The following is a 21,564-nucleotide window of genomic DNA, read 5'->3' on the forward strand; positions in this document are numbered from 1 at the left end:
TGGAGCGCTTCCATGGTGGGCTCGATTCTGTGTGGCAGATGATACTCAGTATACCCAGTAATCCCTGCTTTCTGAAACGTGTTTATTTTTTTAAACAGTCTAAAGAAAAATTGATTAACAGCTTAAAGGAAGGCTCTGGATTTGAAGGCCTGGACAGCAGCACCGCTAACAGCATGGAACTGGAGGAACTTCGGCACGAGAAGGAGATGCAGAGGGAGGAGATACAGAAGCTGATGGGCCAGATCCACCAGCTGAGGTCTGAGTTACAGGTAAGCCCCATTGCGGGTCAGCGTCGCAGCAGCCAGCTAGCCCGGGCTGCTGACGGCTGAGAGGGCGTGGAGTCTGTTGTGGGTAAGGCCATTAGTGAAATCACGGAGAACCCCGCTGGCCTGGGAGCTGTGTTGACCGTGGAGTGACTGTAGAGTTACTGGAATAACGAACATGGCCACCAGATTCGTGCATTTGCTGGTGCCTGCCGTATGCCAGGCTTGGAGTTACAGCGGGAGCCAGAAAGGGTCTTCGTGTTCGAGGATACGACCTTCTGATGGCTAAAAGCAAGTGCAGTTTGAGCTTTCCTGTGAACCTGGGATGGTTTCTGATATTAGAATGGACTGGGAGATGGCCTTGTAGTCTTAAGCATGATCTTTCAGTTTGCAAAGTGAAAAGGTTATGGAAAAGTGGAATTAAAAAATGAGTTTATTTTGGTGCAAAAACATGTTAAAACCCATGCTTAGTTTTTTCAGAATGTGCATTTCCATAAACTTTTGAAGCCCTTACATATAGTTTAATTAGTGTATTTAATCCAAAAGTAAAACAAGACCATTCATTTCACTTAAACAGGGGCCTTTGACTTAAATATTACAGGAGAGAGTCTCTGAGGATGAGGAAACAAAGGGCGGGTAGTGAACCTCACTTTCTTAAATCTTGTATTGATTTATTTCCATCTTATTTGAAAGGCAGAGAGAGAGTTAGACAGAAATCTTCCATCCGGGGGCCAGCATCATGGCCCAGCCGGTTAAGACGCTGCCTGTGCCACGCATCCCAGATGAGTGCCTGTTCAGGTCTCGGCTGCTCCCTGCTAATGTGGCTGGGAAGGCAGTGGAAGTGGCCCCAGTGCTTGGGCCCCTGCCACCTACTTGGGAGACGCAGATGGAGTTCCTGGCTCCTGGCTTCGGCCTGGCCCAGCCCTGGCCAGTGCGGCCACTTGGGGAGTGAACCAGTGGACAGAGATCTTGGTATCTCTCCCTCTCTCTCCACCCCTGGCTTTCAAATAAATAAATCTTTAAAAAGGAAAGAAAGAAATCTGTTTGCTATGTGCCCCAGATGCCCACAACAGCCAGGCCTGAGCCACACCAGAGCCATGACCCTGGAACCCCTTCCAGGCCTCCCGCCTGGGCAGGGGCAGCTCCTGGAGCAGTCACTGCTGCCTTTGCACATCAGAGGAAGCTGGACTGAAGGGGAGCGCCAGGACGTGAACCAGGTACCCCGGGAAGGGACGTGGGCGTTCCGAACAGCACGCTAGCTAGCCGCTGCGCAAAAGCTCGCCCCAGGCTGCCATTCCTTAAAAAAAAAAAGGACACTGTGTGAGGATATTCATCCGTGCACCATGCACTCACTCTAGGGTTGGTGTACACTACATAAAAGAGAGAAAAGCATAGGCGTTGTGAGAACAGGATACTAGGCAGGCCTGCATGTGAGCCCGTCTTCGGCACTGAGTAGATGCTCCCTGCCTGAGGCGCTTAGCGTTCACGTCTGGAAGACACAGGTTCACAGTACCCGCTGCGGAGTGAAGGCCTCGCCTTGCTCCTGACATGTGACAGGCCCTCAGTAATCATAGCCGCCGTCACTCCTGGATTTTCTTCTTGAGGATTGTTTATGAATGAATCCTTTTTTAAGAAAACAGCTTTGTTGTTTGAAAGGCCGAGTGACAGACAGAAAGGTGCAGGGGCATCTTCCATCCATTGGTTCACTCCCCAAATGGGCTGGACCAGGCTGAAACCAACAGCAAGCAACTCCATCCTGGTCTCCCACACGGGTGACGGGGGCCAGGTACTTGAGCCGTCATCGCTGCTTCCCCAGGGGCATTAGCAGGAAGCTGGATTGGAAGCAGCGTGGCCAGGATTTGAACTGGCACTTCACTGTGGGCTGCCAGCATCGCAAGTGGTGGCTTAACCCACTGTTACAACACCAGCCCTTTAAGTAGGATTTTTTAAATCTGTAAATGATGTCAAAGTCCAACAGATTGGGTTCTGTGAACATAAAATTGGGTAGATGCTAAACTTATTCACACCTGGCCCATGTCTTTCTGGTGCTGAAATTGATTCCTGCTGCAGCCCCGTGAGGGAGAGGATGGTGGGTTCATGTGTAGCTGAAGATGGGCCCCCCAAGGCTGGCAGTGGCAGAGCCAGGGTTAGACCCCCGGCCCGTCCTAACTCGGGAACGTGTGTTCTTAACCGCCTGCGTGCTCGCCTCTGAGGAATCTGCCTCCTGTAGGCAAGTTGATGACAGAGATTCATCTACCTTCCACCAACCCCAGAATCTCAGAAGGGTTGCACGGGGCTGTGTGAGTTAGAACTGCACGCGCTGGGATTATTATCTGGCAGCATTGTTCCTCTCAGTCGTTCCCAGCAGCGCGTCAGCTTCTGGAGTTTGCAGAGGTGAGTGCTGAGAGAACTGGAAGGTGACGAGCAGAGTTGAGATGCTGACTGTAGCCCCTCGTGTGCTGTCTGAATGGGTTATGCCGAAGCCCATAGGAAAAGTACCGAGACCTCCAGCCGCACTCTTTGCCAATGGCAGATCCCACAGGAAATCTGGAAGGTGGTTTGGAGTTTGAAGAAATGAGATCAAGAGGTGTGGGAGGTGTGAATCAGAGGTAACAAAGCTAGAAGCAGAACAGGCGCCGCTGAGGTGGGAGCGGGAGCGCCGTGTCCTCTGCGCTCAGGGTTCTACCCTGCCTGAGCCGGGAGCTGGTGCGGCGCGGCCGCTCGGGTGTGGCCTGTTCTGTGTGCCATTGGCAGCTAGAACAGAGCAGTGCGGCTCCTCCCCAGGAAGCCAGACGGCTGTGCGCCGCCCTTCGCCCTGCCGGGTGTCGGTGTGCTGAGCTGCCGAGCTGCTGCCGCGTCTCTCCTCTCCATCCCCTCGGCGCTCGCAGAGCCCAGTTCACAGCACACAGCAGGCGGCTACTTCAGAACGCTGTGGAAACTGGAATCAAAGATTATTCTCTTTTCCGGGAACTCTTTGAAGACCCCTCAGGAAACTCTGAGCTGAATGGTTGGTTGCTGTGTTCACGTGAAGGCTTCTGCTTGTAGGACGCGGAGGCCCAGCAGGTCAGCGAGGCCGAGGCGGCGAGAGAGCAGCTGCAGGAGCTGCAGGAGCAAGTAGCTGCTCAGAGAGCGTCCAGACAAGAGCTGGAGACGGAGCTGGACCGGCTGAAGCAGGTGAGCCTTCCGTTCCCGGGAAGACCCAGCCTCTGGTCGTGCGGGCGGGGCCTGGCTCGCCGGGACGCCGGGAGTGGGCCCAGCGGGGGGGCGGGGGCCCTTACGGTCCCACATGCCTGAGCATCCCACCCTCTGAGGGTTTGTTTTTTTCTTTAATAGAGGCCCACAATAGTAATGAGACTTTGCAAAGACTGGACAACCAGTCAGAATGGAACAGAGCCAGGATTCCTGTCTGAGCGCCCACTTTGTTCCCGCTACCCTGCGTTTGTATTTTACCTTTTGTCAGAGAATTCTGTAGAAAACTTCAGAATTCACTAGATCAGTCAGCCGGCATGAGTATTTATTACATTATACTTTCCAGAAACAACAGTAAATCTGTGTATATGTACATAGCATACCATGTTAGCGCCATATTAACTGCTGTTTGAGTGAAAAAAGTGCTTATAACAGACTCTTCCTATTGATCTTGTTTAAAATTTTACGTCATTCTTCAGCTAGCAGTTGTCTGCTCCCTGAATCTAAATATTTTATTTTTAAAACAAAATTTATTTTGTTTATTTGAAAGAGTGACACAGAGAGAGAGAGAGAGATCTTGCATCCCTGGTTCATTCTCAAAATGGCTGCCACAGCAGAGGCTGGGCCAGGCTGAAGCCATAAGCCTGGAACTCTATCCTGGTCTCCCTCGTGGGTAGGGACCCAAGTACCTGGGCCATCTTCCACTGCCTTCCCAGGTGCATTAGCAGGGAGCTTGATCTGAAGTGGAGCTGCCAGGACTCAAACTGGTGCCCATGAGGGATACTGGCACCACACGTAGCAGCTTAACGGCTATATCACAATGCCGGTCCCTTGGTCTTATGCTTTTATTTATTTATTTATTTTAGTAGATATGTAAGAACAGGACCACTGGATCATCTAGTAAGTGTGTATCTAACCTAAAGGAGAAAAAAAAATCAGCCAAATTGTTTTCTGCATTGTTTCTAAAACATTTGCACTGTTTTGCGTTTCTACTAGCAATAACAAGGAGTTCCAGTTTCCCCACATCCTCACTGATACTCGGTACTGTCAGTCTTTCTAGCCGCAGCTATTCTAGTAGGTATATGGTGTTCAGTTTGCAATTTCTCAGTAATTAATGTTGTCGAGGGGCCGGATGCTGTGGCAAAGCAGGTTAAGCTACTGCTTGCAGTGCTGGCGTTCCATATGGATGCCGGTTCAAGTTCTGGCTGCTCCACTTCTGATCCAGCTCCTGGCAAACGTGCCTGAGAAAGCAGTGGAAGGTGGCCCAAGTACTCGTGTCCCTGCACCCCCGTGGGTGACCCAAAGGAAGCTCCTGGCTTTGGCCTGGCCCAGCCCCAGCAGTTGTCACCATTTGGGGAGTGAACCAGTGGGTGAAAGGCCTCTCTCTCTCTCTCTTTGTAAACCTGCCTTTCAAATAAATAAAATAAATCTTAAAAAAAAAAAAAAGGTTGTTGAGCAGCCTGTCAAATGCTCATCTGACTTGAGGATAGCACTGGTTTTGCTCCATCACTGAGAGAGAGAGAGAGAGAGAGAGACACACACACACAACAAGAAATGCTTCCAGATTCACAGCCGACTATACCAGGGCACTACTAGAGTGCACGATGGGTACGCGGACGCAGAATCAGTCAGTACGTAAGACCAAAGCGCATGCCGATCCGAAGTCACGCCGAATCACTGAAATACAGTGTGCAGCAGGGAGGAGAGCCTGGGGCTGCCCAGCCTTGCGCTAACCGTGCACACAGCAGGAAGAAGCAGCCGCAGGAGGAAGTACAGGAGATGGGGGCGGTCAAACTGCCGGGGACGACTTCAGACACCTGGTCAGGCTGGTCACGGAACAGATGGGAAAAGTGAGAGGAGCGAGAAAGGAGATGACAGACTTTAACGTGGCCTTGCCTGACTTCATTCAAGCTCTAGGCTAGCACACAATTTAGGGTTAGAGTTACTGAAATTACTGAGGAGTGTGTTTGATCCCAAGCCCTGGTTCTTCACCTCTACAACCTCTGGTCACTGGGGAGACGGCCTGTGGTCACCGCACGGCCACTTTCCCCTACCTTCCTCCCTCGTTTATAAAGGGCATGGGAGAGGGTGCCGCAAGGCCGTCTGCCACAATAGACAGATTATCTCGCCAACCGTCAAGGGCATCAAGCTGTGGCCATTTCATTCCTAGTAGCCTTGAATGAATTAGGACAGCTGATCTTATAACTAAGTTATATATTAAGCACTCTGATATGGGATGCTTAATGAGCAGGCAGTGTCTAAGCACCATGCTAGACACCTGCCTCTGAAATGCTCCCCAGGCCCCTTGGCCTCTGCAGCCATTTGGAGAATGAACCCGTGGATGAAAGATTCCCTCTTTCTCTCTCTCCCTCCCTCTCTCCCACCCGCTCCTCTGCCCCCGCCCCCCACCCCTTTAACCCTTTGCTGGGGGTGGATAAGGAAACTGACTTGGCGTTTGCTTATCCCGACTCACTTCATAGGAGTTCCGCTATGTAGAAGACGATCTGCATCGAACAAAGAACACGCTGCAGAGCAGAATCAAGGATCGAGAGGAAGACATTCAGAAGCTCAGGAGCCAGGTAGGCTGTTCCTGCTGCTCCTGGCTGCGGTGAGGGTGTCGTTCGTGAGGCGTGGTAGGCAAGACCTCGTTTCCCCCAGATTCTGTTGTTGCGCTGGAGGTGAATCATTTCGAGCCTGGTGCCGTTTGAGTCTGCACTGGCTGCTCTGTGGCTTGTTAGAGGGATCCCATAGCCAGAGTGACCCGGGAAGAGGAGACTTCTCCAGTTTTCATGGCTCTGGGCTCAGTGTGGTTATGCTGGTTCCTAGTTTCATAATCTTGTTTTCTGTCACCTAACAAAAAATCCAATAACAAATCCTCCTCTTCACAACTGATGATTCTTGCATAAAGTCTCCAAGGTCTTTCTTAACTGTGAAAATAACAAAACACAGAAAATGACACCGTTAAGCTTACCACCCAGTTTACCAAAGCCTTTGTCATTAAAAGAGTCTCATACACTGTATTTTTATGTTGTCTTTTCCTTCCCTATAGTTTGGTGATCAGTTTAATTTATGCTGGACTCACTAGTCATTTACATAATTTGCATGGAGAATGATTCTTTTTTGGTTTAAGGATTTATTTATTTTATTTGAAAGAGTTAAAACAGAGAGAGAAGGAGAGGCAGAGAGAGGGATATTGGTCTTCCATCTGCTGGTTCACTCCCCAGATGGCCGCAATGGCTGGAGCTGTGCCAATCTGAAGCCAGGAGCCAGGAGCTTCTTCAGGTTTCCCAGGCAGGTGCAGGGGCCCAAGAACTTGTGCCATCTTCCACTGCTTTCCTGGGCCATAGCAGGGAGCTGGATCGGAAGTGGAGCAGCCAGGACTCAAACTGGCGCCCATATGGGATGCTGGCGCTGCAGACAGCGGCTTTACCCACTACGCCACAGTGCTGGCCCCTGATTAATTCTTTTTGCAGTTAGCTAGTGACTTAGTTTGAACTCTGAAAAGTCCAATAATTTTAGTCTTTTTAAGTTTAAGACGTAATAGGAGCCCGTAATTTAAAATGTTTTAAAATATTTTGCCTTAAGTTTGCTGAGCGTTGGGTAGCAGCTGACTTGCATGCCCTTCCCCCGCCCCATCTGTGAACTGCTACGGACTCATGTGCCGCAGAGTCAGAGAAGGAAGGAAGGAGAAGCTGCCGGTTGTCTAAAGTACTGTGCTGCTGTTGTTAAGCAAGACTTAAGCACGGAAGGTTTCTCTGTTTTTCATCTAATTAAAGCAGGAAAACCTTTGTCTCAGAAGGTGGACTTTCACGATTGAAAAAAGAGGTGAGCATGCTCACGAGACTGCGAGAAGCCAGAGTGTGAGCCTTGGCTGTGCATGAGCAGGGGAGCTCCTGCTCCTGCGTGCGGGCCGCCCCCGGGCCTGGCGGCTCGGCAGGCGGCTTCAGAGCAGTCCGGTTGCCTGCTGGAGCGTGTTTTCATTCTGCAAAACCACCCTGTGGGAGCGGATGGAAGCGCACGGGGAAGAGGAGCCCTAGTCCTTAGCTCCTGGTTAGACTTCACAGTTACAGAGGTTAATTGGGGCTGAATGAGGGCCTGAGGTATGAAGCTTCCAGGAGAAGGTGTGGGAGGCCGTTAGTGCAGTTTAGGGTAGACGATTTAGAGAAGACACAAGATGGACTCACCATTGGAGAAAACCCTGAGAGGTCTGTATCTCTCTTTGTGACTCTGCTTTTCAAATAAATAAAGTTTTCTGCTCATCAAAATACATGATTACAAAAATGAATAAAGGGGGCAAGCGCAGTGGTGCAGTGGGTTAAAGCCCTGGACTGAAGCGCCAGCATCCCATATGGGTGGTGGTTCTAGTCCCAGCTGCTCCTATTCCCATCCAGCTCTCTGCTCTAGCCTGGGATAGCAGCAGCAGATGGTCCAAGTCCTTGGGCCTCTGCACCCACGTGGGAGACGTGGAAGAAGCTCCTGGCTCCTGGCTTCAGATCAGTGCAGCTCTGGCCATTGCAGCCATTTGGGGAGTGAACCAGTGGATGGAAGACCTCTCTCTCTGTGTCTCTACCTCTCTAACTCTGTCTTTCAAATAAATAAAATAAATCTTTAAAAAAAGTGAATAGGGGTGAGTCACTGACTAGGAGAGGATATTTACTATACAGGTAGCTGATAAGGCTCAGTGACCAGAACGGGCAGCATACTTAGACAGACATTAGAAAAGGAGACATATGCCGGCACTGCAGCTCACTAGGCTAGTCCTCCGCCTGCAGCACGGGCAGCCCGGGTTCTAGTCCCGGTCAGGGCGCCGGATTCTGTCCTGGTTGCCCCTCTTCCAGTCCAGCTCTCTGCTGTGGCCCGGGAGTGCAGTGGAGGATGGCCCAGGTCCTTGGGCCCTGCACCTTCATGGGAGACCAGGAAGAAGCACCTGGCTCCTGGCATCGGATCGGCACAGTGCGCCAGCCACAACACTCTGGCTGTAGCAGCCACTTGGGGGGTGAACCAATGGAAAAAGGAAGACCTTTCTCTCTGTCTCTCTATTTCACTGTCTCACTCTGCTTGTCAAAAAAAAAAAAAAAAAAAAAAAGAAAAGAAGACATATGAAGGGCCAAATAAGCACATGACTGGGAGCTTAGTACTACGTACCCCTAGCATGGCTAAAGTTAAAGAGCCTGGCAAGACCACGTGCCAAAGTGAATCAGTGGATGGAAAATCAATTTCTCTCTCTCCCTCCCTCCCTCCCTCCCTCCCTCTCTCTCTCTCTCTCTCTCTCTCCTATAACTCTGCATTTTGAAGAAATAAATCAATCTTAAAAACAAAGGGGCCGTTGGTGTGGTATAGCAGGTTTACCTGCCACCTGTGGCATTGGCAGCCCATGGGTGCCGTTTTTCGCCTCCTAGCTGCTCTGCTTCCTCTCCAACTCTCTACTAATGTGACTGGGAGGTCAGTGGAGGATTACCCAAGTGCCTGGGCCCTGCACCCACGTGGGAGACCTGGCTAAAGCTCTTGGCTCCTGGCTTCAGATTGGCCCAGCTGTGGTCATTGAGGCCATTTAGGGAGGGAACCAGCAGATTGAAGATTTCTCTCTCTCTCTCTCTGTATCTCTCTTTGTGACTCTGCCTTTCAAATAAATAAATCTTTAAAAAAAAGAAAAAGAACAATGTTTGGGATGATGGCACCATGCTTTGTTCTGGGTGTTGGTTACAAAGCTAGCACATTTGTGAAAACTCCTTGTATATTTAAAATCTGGGTCTTGCACTATAAGTAAATTTTCCTCAGTTAAAAAACACTGACATAAGGAGGGTGTTAATGAGCGTGTCACAGTACAATCTTAAGCATTCTTTTTAAAATAGTAAACCTTAGCTTTTATGCCATATAATTCCATTTGGTAGTTATTATGCCCTGACTCCATGCTTAGTTTGTGAGGTGTGTGTAGGTGGTTCGGAAGGAGAGAAGCCCATTTTTGAAGTGCCTTCCGAGTAGCAGGTACCATGTAGATGTTGCTTTTGTGACTTCCTGTGACGTAAGCGCACATCCTGTGAGCAAGGAAACCGAGGCTTGGATTCCATAGCTTTCCCAGATCACAGCTTGGCAGGGCTGGGTTTTAAATGCAGATCGAATCATCAGCCTGTTTCCAAAACTGTATTGATGACGACAGTGACTGTTTTTTAAAAAAACAGATCTGTGTATTTGAAAGGCAGAGTTACAGAGAATAGAAGGTGCAGAGAGAAATCTTCCATCTGCTGGTTCAGTCCCCAAATGGCTGCAACGGCTGAGGCTGGGCCAGGCTGAAGCCAGGAGCCAGGAGCTTCCTCTGGTTCTGCCATGTGGGTGCAGGGGCCCAAGGACTTGGGCCATCCTCTGCTGCTTTCCTAGGTGTATTAGCAGGGAGCTGGATTGGAAGTGGAGCAGCTGGGACTCACACCAGTGCCCATGTGGGTTGCTGGCACTAAAGGCCCTGGCTTTAACCCGCTGAGCCACAGCGCTGGCCCCCGATGACAGTGACTCCTGTCCTGGCAGAGCTCACTCTGAGTTCCAGTGAGGAGGCAAAAGGAACTCCCACAAGTCAGTGCCATCAGGTGACTGGCAGTGCCGAGGCCCAGGTGGGCTGAGCCCGGCCTAGGCTCGAGTGGATGAGATGACAGGCAAGGTCCAGTACAGGATGGCATGGGAAGTGCCAATTCAGCCAGACCCTGCGAGAACTCTCCCATCTAATGCCTCCGTGCTCCTCCTGGGACGGCTGTTGTCCGCACTGACAGGAGGAAGCCGATGCACAAAGGCGGAACAGTCCGTCCGTGGTCAGACAGCTTGAAAACTGCAGAGCAGGGACGCAGACCTGAGACTGAGCTCTGCCCTGCCTCACCCGCCGAGCTGCGGGGGATGATTGAGCTCCCTCCTGCACCCATGCTCGCGAGGGTGTTTGATCACAGTACCTCAGCATGAAATGGTTTGCATCATGTCTCACACTCACATGTCCAACACCAGGCTGCACAAAATCATATTCTCACATGCTGTGTGTTTTGTGAATCAGAAAATATCCCAGCTGGTGCCGTGGCTCACTAGGCTAATCCTCTGCCTGCAGCGCTGGTACCCAGGGTTCTAGTCCCTGTCAGGGTGCTGGATTCTGTCCTGGTCGCTCCCCTTCCTGTCCAGCTCTCTGCTGTGACCCAGGAGTGCAGTGGAGGATGGCCCAAGTCCTTGGGCCCTGTGCCCACATGGGAGACCAGGAGAAGCACCTGGCTCTTGGCTTCGGATCAGCGTGGTACGCCGACCTCAGTGGCCATTGGAGGGTGAACCAACCGAAAAAAGGAAGACCATTCTTTCTGTCTCTCTCTCACTGTCCACTCTGCCTGTCCAAAAAAAAAAAAAAAAAAAAAAAAAATCCCGTTCTGTTCTGGTTTTAAAGCTGACTTCTGGCCCAGCAAATTGGTTTTGTGACTCACGGGTTCAGTCTGAACTCACTTCTGTGGACAGTGGACGAACCGTTACCGAGTTAGAGAAATCAGTGAATGCCACAGTGACCTGTGAGAGTGCAGTGATGTGATTTCCGTGTAGCACGGCTTCTCTCCTCTACAATAATCGGACGGACACTTGGCCTTGCAGCTCACCAATAAAGCCCTGAGCCACAGCAGCCAGTCCGAGTTGGAGAACCGCCTCCGCCAGCTCACGGAGACCCTGATCCAGAAGCAGACCATGCTGGAGAGCCTGAGCACCGAGAAGAACGCGCTGGTCTTCCAGCTGGAGCGCCTGGAGCAGCAGATGAGCGTGGCCCCGGGCAGCTCCAGCGGCGGCTCCTCCATCCACATGCCTGGCGTGGACAGCGGCGAAGGTAACGGACAGCACAGGGAACCTCAGCTGAGTGTCATCTGAACGGGACTGGGACAAACTACAGACAGAGGGTTTGTGCTTGAAAAGAAGATAAGTCTGGGCCGGCGCTGCGGCTCACTAGGCTAATCCTCCGCCTTGCAGCACCAGCACACCAGGTTCTAGTCTCGGTCGGGGCGCCGGATTCTGTCCCAGTTGCCCCTCTTCCAGGCCAGCTCTCTGCTGTGGCCCGGGAGTGCAGTGGAGGATGGCTCAAGTGCTTGGGCCCTGCACCCCATGGGAGACCAGGAGAAGCACCTGGCTCCTGCCTTCGGATCAGCGCGGTGCGCCGGCCACGGCGGCCATTGGAGGGTGAACCAACAGCAAAGGAAGACCTTTCTCTTTGTCTCTCTCTCTCACTGTCCACTCTGCCTGTCAAAAAAAAAAAAAAAAAAAAAAGATGAGTCTGGAACGTGCAGGGAGTCAGGGTGGGAGGCGCGCTTTGGGGGTCCCCACCTCGTGGAGGGCTCCGCTGCTGTCCAGTTAGGGCAATGGAAGGGCCGTTGACACTGACTCTTGACCAACACCTGGCATTTGTTCTCTCTTTCATTTTTGCTAAAATTGTTTTCTTAATTTTTAAGGTTTTATTTTTGTAGAAATAGAAGTTCAAACATTTTGTCTAACCAGAGTTACCTGGCTTCATCTTTGGGGCCAGTGCTTAGAAAGTCGGCCGTGAGAATTTCTTCCACTTGTGGCCGAGTGTATTTCCAGCCGTCACTTTTGTAGAAAGTTGACTTTGGTGTCAGTACATTCATTTATTTTCTTACTTAAACAGGCACACGTCTGCGAAATGTTCCTGTTCTTTTTAATGACACAGAGACTAACCTGGCAGGAATGTATGGAAAAGTTCGCAAAGCCGCCAGCTCCATCGACCAGTTTAGGTAAGCAGTGCCTGCCGGAGGAGTGGTGGTGGCTGCTGTTCTTACAGGTTTTCCCGTGGTTGCAGTGGTGTGAGCCCTGCAGCAGGTGTTGGTGTGTGGGGTGACATTCATCTTGCTCTGTGTATGATATGTCAGTGTCACGCGGTGGCTTCAGGAGCTCCGCGAGTGCCTGCGTTTGACTGAAGATGATTAACCGCGGCCATTTCTGTTCTTTCTGCAACAAACTCAGTAAATTTCATCGGGACAGCCTCCGCCTCCTGTGAGAGCGCTCCTGTGGGTGTTTTAGCCTAGCACTCTGCCACAGGGTTGGAATAACAGAGCCTCCGTGCTCATGCGTCACTGGACTCTTCTCCTTTTACTGTATCTTTTATAGATGCTACAGAAATAAACAGCTTACACGTTATCTACCTTTATATATACGTTTTTAAACTAGCAAAAATTTGCCTTATCAAGGTTATGTTCTAACAGTTTACCCATAGCCTTGATGAAGTTCGTGTTTTAAATAACCTACTCTACTAGTTGTTCTTTCTAGTGTTTAATTAAACACAGTTTGAATGAACTACCACATAATGGTGATCTTTTTTACTGGTGATCAGCACCTAGACTCGTACAGTCAGACCCCTGAGGCCTCGAGCCTGGGTTCCCAGAGCCACTGTCTCCGTGTTACTCACCTCTTAATGGATCATTTAGTTCAGCGTATGGCACGATTGTTGGAGAGCCTGTGTGTAGGACGTCGTGTCCGTGGCAGGGAAAGCAGCAGTAGAAAGGTGCATTTTCTTGTACAGTTATCCACCTCGGAAGGGCGTGGTCGGGGTCTGCCCGAGCTGCTGTTCCTCCAGGTGCTCACTCGAGCCTCCCCAAGTTTCTGCAGCTTCATAGCCACGTGGAAGCTTGCAGGTCAGCTGTCCGCACGTCAGCGCCGGCCAGGACTGTCCCTCCCGTTCACGTGTTTAACATCCACCCTATCCCTCACAACTTCTTCAGTTCCTGAAAGAAAAATGATTGAGAGAGGTGCCTTGTGGTTGTGGCCCGAGCATGAAGGGAAACACCTCGTGCTCAAGTTCTGAGCTCCACGGTGCCTCAGTCACGAGCCAAGGATTTGCCTACCACTCCGGCATTTCTACGCGGTTATTTGAAGTCACCATTTAACAGTATTCTAGAAAAATCGTTCTGGGGAGGCCACACAGATAGTGGGAGTGGGTGAACTTCCCGCAGTTGGAGGCTTCGTGTGGAGTGTAACCCTCCCTTCTCCCACAGCATCCGCCTGGGAATCTTCCTGCGGAGGTACCCCGTGGCCCGGGTGTTTGTCATCATCTACATGGTGAGTAAGCCTGTCGCGGAGGGCAGTGCTCGCTTGCTCGCTCGCTCGCTCCCGTGGCTGCCCTCGCCGCTATCTGGGCGACCCATTTTGAAAGATTAGAAGAACTCATGCTTTATCTTGAAGATGTTTTGTTCTTAAAGTAGGTAAATGAATAATTCGTGTGTCTAAATAGAAACAGAATAGGAACTTGTAGTCCTTTCCTACAAGTAAATCTAACTTCAGCGCAGTTCATTGTTCCCTCCGTTGCTAAGTCCTGCCCGTGATAAGCATACAGTACAGAACTGCTGGTTTCATTTTATCTTGATGTTGTCAAGTTGCTTTAAGTACTTCTAAAAGAATCTCAAAATTAGTTTATTTTTTGCTGATTCCTTCACTTATTAAGTAGTGTTGGTAGCTGGGGGTGCCAAGGAGAAGGGGTCCCCAGGAGCCCCCTCTCGTCCTGATTGGGTCTATCCAGAAAAGGTTGCGTTGACCTGAGATGGGCTGTTTTCTTAAAAAGAAAGAAAAACCTACTGAAAAGGAAATTTCTCGGTCATCCACTAGAGGGAAGAGTAGGCCTTTAAATAAGAAATTTTAAAGAAGGGAAGGATGGGAAGAATCAAACAAAAGGAATGGTGTCAGACAGGATTCAGAGATTCAGAATAGCGCCCCCTAGAGGCCGACAGCCCAGGTGTTGGAGATGCCGAGTGACACCAGAATGTGGTTGGCATGAACCATTTAGTGCTGCCCTGAGGGCGTTAGTGGAAATTCGGCATCCAGGGTCACAGACGGTGTGTGTGTGTGTGTGTGTGTGTGTGTGTGTAGATCCCCCTCCAAAACCCGACCCTCTGTTCCTGTCAAGAAGAGTCTCCCAGCTCCTCTTCCCCAAATCTTGGCTAAAGGCTTCAAAGCACCAGCCAGAACTGTTCTAAGCCCTTCCAGCCGACTTCCGTGTGCAGGCACTTCTGATCTCGCTTTCTGCTCTGCGTGATGAGCGCCTGCTCGGTCGTCCATGCACACACGTGTGTGCGTGCGGACACGGCAGTGCAGGCCCTCACGCCTCTCAGCGGGGAGTCCTGTGGCCCTGGCAGGCTTCCTTGCCCTCCAGTGCTCGTTGCTTACGCAGTGTTTCTCAGTCGCCTTGGTTCTCTGTCCAGTAAACGTGTGCGGAGGCCCTGCCACGCTCCACACACGGTGCCCTCCAGCCAGGACACACACACAGCGAGCACTGGGCCCTGCGTCTGTGACAAAGACCCAGCTCTTGCTGACCCTAAGTCGTGTCTGTCTGTCCTCAGGCCTTGCTTCATCTCTGGGTCATGATTGTGCTGCTGACTTACAGCCCGGAAATGCACCACGACCAGCCCTATGGCAAGTGACTGGCCCGGTCGTCTCCTGGACTGGGAAGCTGCAGAAAGGCCAGCTGCCTGAAGTTCCTGGGGAGGTGCAAAGATTTATTTTATCACTACAAGCTCTTATCTTTTTAAGTTATTATACAAGTCCTCCACTGCTAGATCTTCCTCTTCTTTCTTTCAAATGGTAAGAGTTTCTGAAACAGAGAGAGTAATTTAATAAGCTCAGCTCTGGTTTTCCTGGGTTCAGTGGTCCTTATATATATATATTTATAGAGAGAGAGAGAGAGAAAGAGACAGACAGACAGATGGATACTGGGTTGGTTCCCCTGTGTACATACCTTCCTGGATTTTAGGTGACACTGATTATGGGCTAATAATCAGGGAAACTAATTGTACTTAGTGAAAAAAATAAAAAGCTTCCTCTTTTGATAATTCAGTTGACTTTTGTACTTTCATATATTTAACTTTGCAAGTAGAGGTTTGCTTTGTACATGTTAAAGGCCTACTTGGTGTACATCTTTTTATGAATACATAAATAAAATTTTGCATTTTTCTTTTTGTAAATAATGGTTTTCATCCCCACTAAATGCGTCCTTTCCAGATGGCCTTGTCTGAGTATTGGTGGTCCAGAGCACACGCCCCCCCCCCCGTGAGCGGGGATCCTGAGACCGGAAGTAGAGGCGGCATCTCTGAACGTGTGCTCGTGTCTGGGATTCCAGGCGGGGCAGCTGGCAGTCCTGGTTCTGCAGGACGGTGGACAGTGCGTGGTCTTACACTTCGACACATCGGGAAGCAGCTGGGTGCTTCGGGAGCAGCCCCTCAGGCCCCTGGCTGGAGCTCCTGGAAGGTCAGCCTGGCGGTGAGGACGCTGGCACAGCGAGGCGGCTGACGGGAGGTCGGCGGTCAGCCTCCCGCGAGCGAGCGAGCCAGCGAGCCGGACTCAGGAGGCCCACCGTGGCCTGCCCTCAGCCAGGGCTTTGCGAGGAGAGCCAGGAGTCACGGCTGACGTCACTGCTAAGTGGCTCCTGCAGGTGTGTGGCTCCTTCCCAAATGCTTTGCTGGTCTCCCCTGCGATTCCCCTGGGCGTCCTCCTTGGATTCCAGTCTGCGCGGTGGCTTTCTCCTTCATCCATAGTCCCTGCTTGAGCCTTAGGAATCAGCATTTCAGCAACCTGCGTTTTTTAAAAGCGCTTCAGTGCAGGGATGCAGAATCGGTCTTTGAAAAGACACATCATCCTTACGTCCAGAGCACGTTTCTTTCGACTTCTCTTTGCAGACTTGAAAGAACTGCAGATAGTGGAAAAGCAGAATTAAAATGTTTGCTTTGATGCAAACATTTTTGAAATCTGTGCAGTTTCCTTCATCATAGACTTGTTGTGTGAACTCTTTGTGGACCTCAGGGGTGCGGGTCTTGGGCCTACAGGAGTCGGGTCCTTTCTAACAGGGTGTCTGCTTTTATTCATTTAAAGGCAGAGAGACAGGTCTTCCGTTCTTCGGGTCACTCCCCAAAACACCCACATATAGGGCTGGACCAGGCCACGGCCAGGAGCCAGACACTCAGTCCGAGTCTCCCACGGGGTGGCAGGGACCCAGGGACGTGACCCTTCACTTGCTGCCTCCCAGGTGAACAGGAAGCTGGCACTGGAGGCACAGCTGGGACGTGAATCCAGCGCTGTGGTACAGGAAGCAGCATCCCAGGCGGTGCCTCTGCTGCTGTGCCGAATACCAGCCCAGAGTTTCTCTTCTTTTTTGTTTTTTTTTTTTTGTTTGTTTTTGTTTTTGTTTTTTGACAGGCAGAGTGGACAGTGAGAGAGAGACAGAGAGAAAGGTCTTCCTTTTTCCGTTGGTTCACCCCCCCAATGGCCGCTGCGGCCGGCACACCACGCTGATCCAAAGCCAGGAGCCAGGTGCTTCTCCTGGTCTCCCATGGGGTGCAGGGCCCAAGCACATGGACCATCCTCCACTGCACTCCCTGGCCACAGCAAAGAGCTGTCCTGGAAGAGGGGCAACCGGGACAGAATCCGGTGCCCCAACCGGGACTAGAACCCGGTGTGCCGGCGCCGCGAGGCAGAGGATTAGCCTAGTGAGCCGCGGCGCTGGCTTGAGTTTCTCTTCTTAATGGCGGAACTACCAGGGCTTTACCTGGCCACCAGGCCATGTAAACCTTCAGAACTCTGGTGACACGATTGGATGTGTTTATTACTCTGCATTAGACAGTGAAGCTTCAGAGGTCATCTCAGGTGTGTTTGGGCTTTTTCTAAATTTGGCATGAATAAAAAGGGCAGCAGGTTTCATGTCACAGGAAAGTAAACACTGGGGTCGGGCTGACGCTGTGGCTCTTAGTCGCGGATGCTCGGGCACCAGTCAGCTGGGAAGCCGTCTGGCCTTGAGCAGAACGAAGCGAGAGTTTAGTCTTGTTAATGCACCGTCAAGTCTGTCTTCCAGCCTGGGGATGTTCTGGGCAGTGATTGAAGCCAGCTTACATCCTGAAAATGGAAAACAGCGCAGGCCTCGTCCTCGTCCGTTGCCAGACTTCCTGTCTCTGTGCGTGGCCCCCTGGCCTGGGTTGGGAAGCCTCTAAATCTTTGTTCACGCTCTGCACATTCTTGGCCCTGGAAATGGTTTGACAGAGTGTTTCCGGAGTCATCCTCCTCTGCTCGCTCAGATTTTGCCTTGGGTTTCAGTTTCAGTATTGTTGACCAGTAACACACTGATGGCGCGCGGGGTGCTGCCCCCCCGACCTCCGGAACCAGAAGCCCTGCGGTTCTAGTTAGGGGGTCGCAGGAGTGCTGAAGTGTGCTTCCTTCTCAGTCCAGTGTATTCAGAGACATTTAAATAAAACTAGTGTTTGTGTACACACACACACACACACACACACACACAGACATGTGTGCATACACCACAGATACACACAGGGCACACACAGAGACCACCGACAGTGCACCCACATACACATGCACACATACACACATCACACACATGCCACATACATGTAAACGCACACACACATATACCCCGGTCATCAGAGCTCCTGTGCTTTGTCCATAGGTGTCAATTGGAATATTTTTTTTTGAAAGATTTTATTTGTTTATTTGAAAGGCAGAGTTAGAGACAGTGATAGGGAGAGATCTTCCATTTGCTGGTTCCCTCTCTAAGTGGCCACAGCAGCTGGGGCTGAGCCAGGCTGAAGCCCGGAGCTTCTTCAGGGTCTCCCACGTGGGTGCAGGGGCCCAAGCACTTGAGCCATCCTGCACTGCTTTCCCAGGCACGTTAGCAGGGAGCTGGATCAGAAGTGGAGCAGCCGGGACGTGAACCAGCGCCCATATGGGATGCTGGCATCGCAAGTGACCTTGTAACCTGCTGCGCCACAGCACCAGCCTCCAGATCAGATTATTTTAAGATTTCCTTTTGTTTAGACCTGTGCTTACTGAAAACTAACATTTTTATTGAACAAAACCTTCAAAAGAAAACCTAGATAGCAACTGTCAAGTGTTCAGGCGCCAAATCACCCTGCTTCTTGATAGTATCCGGCCGAGGGCTGGCCCTGGCTCCCTTCCTCTCCCTTCCAGTCGTCCAATGTAAGCCTAAAAAGCCCGTGAGAGGTCTGAGCCACCCCCCGTCCCCAGAGGCTGCCGAGGACACGTCCTCCCTCGCGGAGCAAGCCTGGCGCCCCTGATCCGGAGTTTGTGTTTGGTTTCGGTTACTGTTTGCTCTGACTGCAGCCCTACGCTTTGGCCAGTGGGCCCTGAGGCTCCTCATGGTCAAATCGGTGACTTTGCAGGCAAGCAGACAGGTTCAGAGACCCCAGGGTCCTCCGATTAGTTCTAAAAATGGGCTCAAACAGCCTTTGTTGTCTCAGAGCTACGGTTTTGGATTCTGGTTATAAAGCAGATTGGTTTCCCAAATCTGTCTGGCGTGAGTCGTCTCTTTCCCATTTTGGCTAGAACCTTCCAGCGGTTTTTAATCACTAGAGGAAGACCTGCCACATTTTTCCAGGTAACTCTCAGTCCTGGGGCAAAGCCAGGGGCGTTCCGCTGAGAGTGACTCGCTCCCCGGCAGTGTGAGCGGGAGCAGGTGTGTGTTCCCGCCGCCGTCTGATGTGTGTCTGGCTCTGGGACAGACGCGCCACCAGCCTCCCAAGCAGGAAATTGCCTTTCTGCAGGAGGTGAACAAGAGGCCGTGCTGGGTTCGGGCTGTAAAATTGAACCTCAAAGCACTTAAAACCACTTGGGTTTTTTCTCCCGATGATTAGAATAATGCTCCTTAATTGTGGAAAATACAGAAAAGTGCAAAGAACGCATCATTCATCCATAGACCCACCACACGGAATGAGAAGTCACACGTGGGCCAGCGCGTGTGTTTGTGCATACGACCGCTGGACGTGCAGGGGGAGCGCCCTTACTGGAAGTCACGCTGTAGGAGCGATTTTCAGCTTTTACTGTACTTAATTCTAGAATAAATGGCTGCGTGCTCGTGGCGAGGATTCCAAGCAGTCCACGTGCAGAGCAGTGCCCTTCCGTGCCTGTTTCCAGCAGCAGCCGCTGTTAAATGAGGAAAGCTAGAGATAAACCCATGAGCAGGGGTGCGGGGTGGCGGGCAGGTGGGCGGGGCAGCGCATGCTTGCCCTTGGTGATGAGCAGACCCCACGCTGACCACAATGCCTTCCTGCCTCCTGTGCACGCCTCATGAGTGCAGGGGGGCCCTGTGCCAGGCCTCTGTCCCCCGAGTGTGGCCCAGGTGCAGGGTGTCCGTCTTGGGATGATGTGGCATGACAGAAGGTCTTGCCTTTGTGGGCTGGGGTATCCTTGTCGGCCTCACTCAGGGAACAGCTGCATTGAGGGGCCCATGTGGCGGGGGGCTGGGAGCAGCAGCACGTGGGGCCTGAGGGCGGCAGCTGGGGTGCAAGTGACAGACCCCAGGTCGCTATGACAGTACACCAGGGAGGCCTACACAGAAAGGGCTCGTTTCTCACAGTGCCGCAGGCTGGGAAGTTCAAGTTCGAGGTACCGCACACTTGGTGCCTGGGGGGCAGGGGGCCTGGTTTGTAGACAGCTGCCCTCTTGCTGCGTCCTCAAATGGTGAAAACAGAGAGGGCTCCGGTCTCTTCCTCTTCCTATAAGAACACTAATCCCAAGGGGGCTCCACACCCACGACCTCATCCAAACCCAGTCACTCCCAACAGCTCCCCCTCCGGATGCCATCACACTGGGGATGGGGGCTTCAGCCTTCGAGTTTTGAGGGACACATTCAGCCCATAGCAGACTGTGAGCTTGAAAAGATGGTCAGAAAAGAGATGGCTAAAAAGACCTTAGGAAATCATCCAATGAAACTTCCAGAGAGGAGAAATGTGGCCATTGAAACAAGATACTCAGTGGAAAAAAGAAACTTCCAAGGCACAAAAGGGCAAAGAACATCCGAGCGAGTCTATTAAGGTGTCCGCCCCCGGGGGTTGAGACGCCGCATCCCATGGCGAAGCCGCCCGGGTTTGAGTGCTGGCGCCACCCCCACCCACACACAAATAGTGATGCAATGGCGTGAACACAGAGACGAGGAAAGGATCCGACAAGGACCCAGCGGAACGAGTTCACTTGCAGAGAAGCAGCGGTGAGACTGACAGCTGATGTCTCCTTGGCAACACTGGAAGCCAGGACAAGACTGCCTCCCCCGCTAGAGAAGTCAGGACCATGGGCTTAGATTCTGTATTCAGCAACAGTGTGTTTTTTAAAGAGTTGTTTGTTTGAAAGCCAGCGTGACACAGGGAGAAATCTTCCATCCGCTGGTTCATTCCCCAGATGGCTGTCACCTTGTGACATTGGAGGGTGAACCAACCGAAAAACGGAAGACCTTTCTCTCTGTCTCTCTCTCTCACTGTCCACTCTGCCTGTTAAAAAAAAAAAAATCAGCGCGGCCCGTGGTTGCCTTGGCAGGGCCAGACCAAATGATGTCTCAGGCCAGTGACGGCCCGCGGGCCTCATGTTCCCCACACCTGCTCTAGAGGAAGAAATCTTGGGAAAGCGATGGGAACCCCCCCAGGATCCAGGCCCCACACTAAGGGACTTCTGGGTGCCATTTGATCCCTGCAACTCCCTCCCCAGCTAGGCACCGCTGGTGGGGACAGCCAGTAGCCCGGCCAAGGCTGCACAGCCGGAGGGGGCGGAGCCAGGACCTGAACCAGGCAGTTCAAGTCAAGGCCATCCCTGTTGATGGTGCTGGGAGTGAAACTTGGGGGTCTGGCTGTGCGCATACCACAGTCCTTAGTCTCAGGTAGTTCAGCGTTTTGTCTTCTTAATAAACGAGTGGGCCGGCGCCGCGGCTCACTAGGCTAATCCTCCACCTGCGGCGCCGGCACCCCGGGTTCTAGTCCCGGTTGGGGTGCCGGATTCTGTCCCGGTTGCCCCTCTTCCAGGCCAGCTCTCTGCTGTGGCCCGGGAGTGCAGTGGAGGATGGCCCAGGTGCTATGGCCCTGCACCCCATGGGAGACCAGGATAAGCACCTGGCTCACTTTGGGGGTGAACCAACAGAAGGAAGACCTTTCTCTCTGTCTCTCTCTCTCTCTAACTGCCTGTCAAAACAAACAAAAAACAAAAACCGAGTGTGAGATGAAGAAGTAACGCTGCTTGTGACTGCTTTGGAGAAAAACGCCACTCAAGTTCAAGGTTAGGGTGAACACTATCATTCAGATCTTCTCACCATGCAACAAGTAGTGGAGACCTGTGA

General features: G+C 51.7%; 1 protein-coding gene across 1 annotated transcript in view; it reads left to right on the forward strand.

Moving 5' to 3' along the window:
• GOLGA5 (golgin A5) overlaps positions 1–15,412 on the forward strand; it is a 32,179-nt gene extending 16,767 nt beyond the window's left edge. The window contains exons 7-13 of the mRNA XM_002719592.5: positions 99–269; positions 3,309–3,437; positions 5,933–6,031; positions 11,055–11,280; positions 12,091–12,196; positions 13,454–13,517; positions 14,792–15,412. Of these exons, the coding sequence (XP_002719638.2) occupies positions 99–269; positions 3,309–3,437; positions 5,933–6,031; positions 11,055–11,280; positions 12,091–12,196; positions 13,454–13,517; positions 14,792–14,872 (876 nt within the window). The 3' untranslated portion in view covers positions 14,873–15,412. The remainder of the gene's footprint in view (positions 1–98; positions 270–3,308; positions 3,438–5,932; positions 6,032–11,054; positions 11,281–12,090; positions 12,197–13,453; positions 13,518–14,791) is intronic.
• Positions 15,413–21,564: the final 6,152 nt, after the last annotated feature.

Source organism: Oryctolagus cuniculus, chromosome 20 (genome assembly GCF_964237555.1).
Source record: "Oryctolagus cuniculus chromosome 20, mOryCun1.1, whole genome shotgun sequence".
Taxonomy (NCBI): Eukaryota; Metazoa; Chordata; class Mammalia; order Lagomorpha; family Leporidae; genus Oryctolagus; species Oryctolagus cuniculus.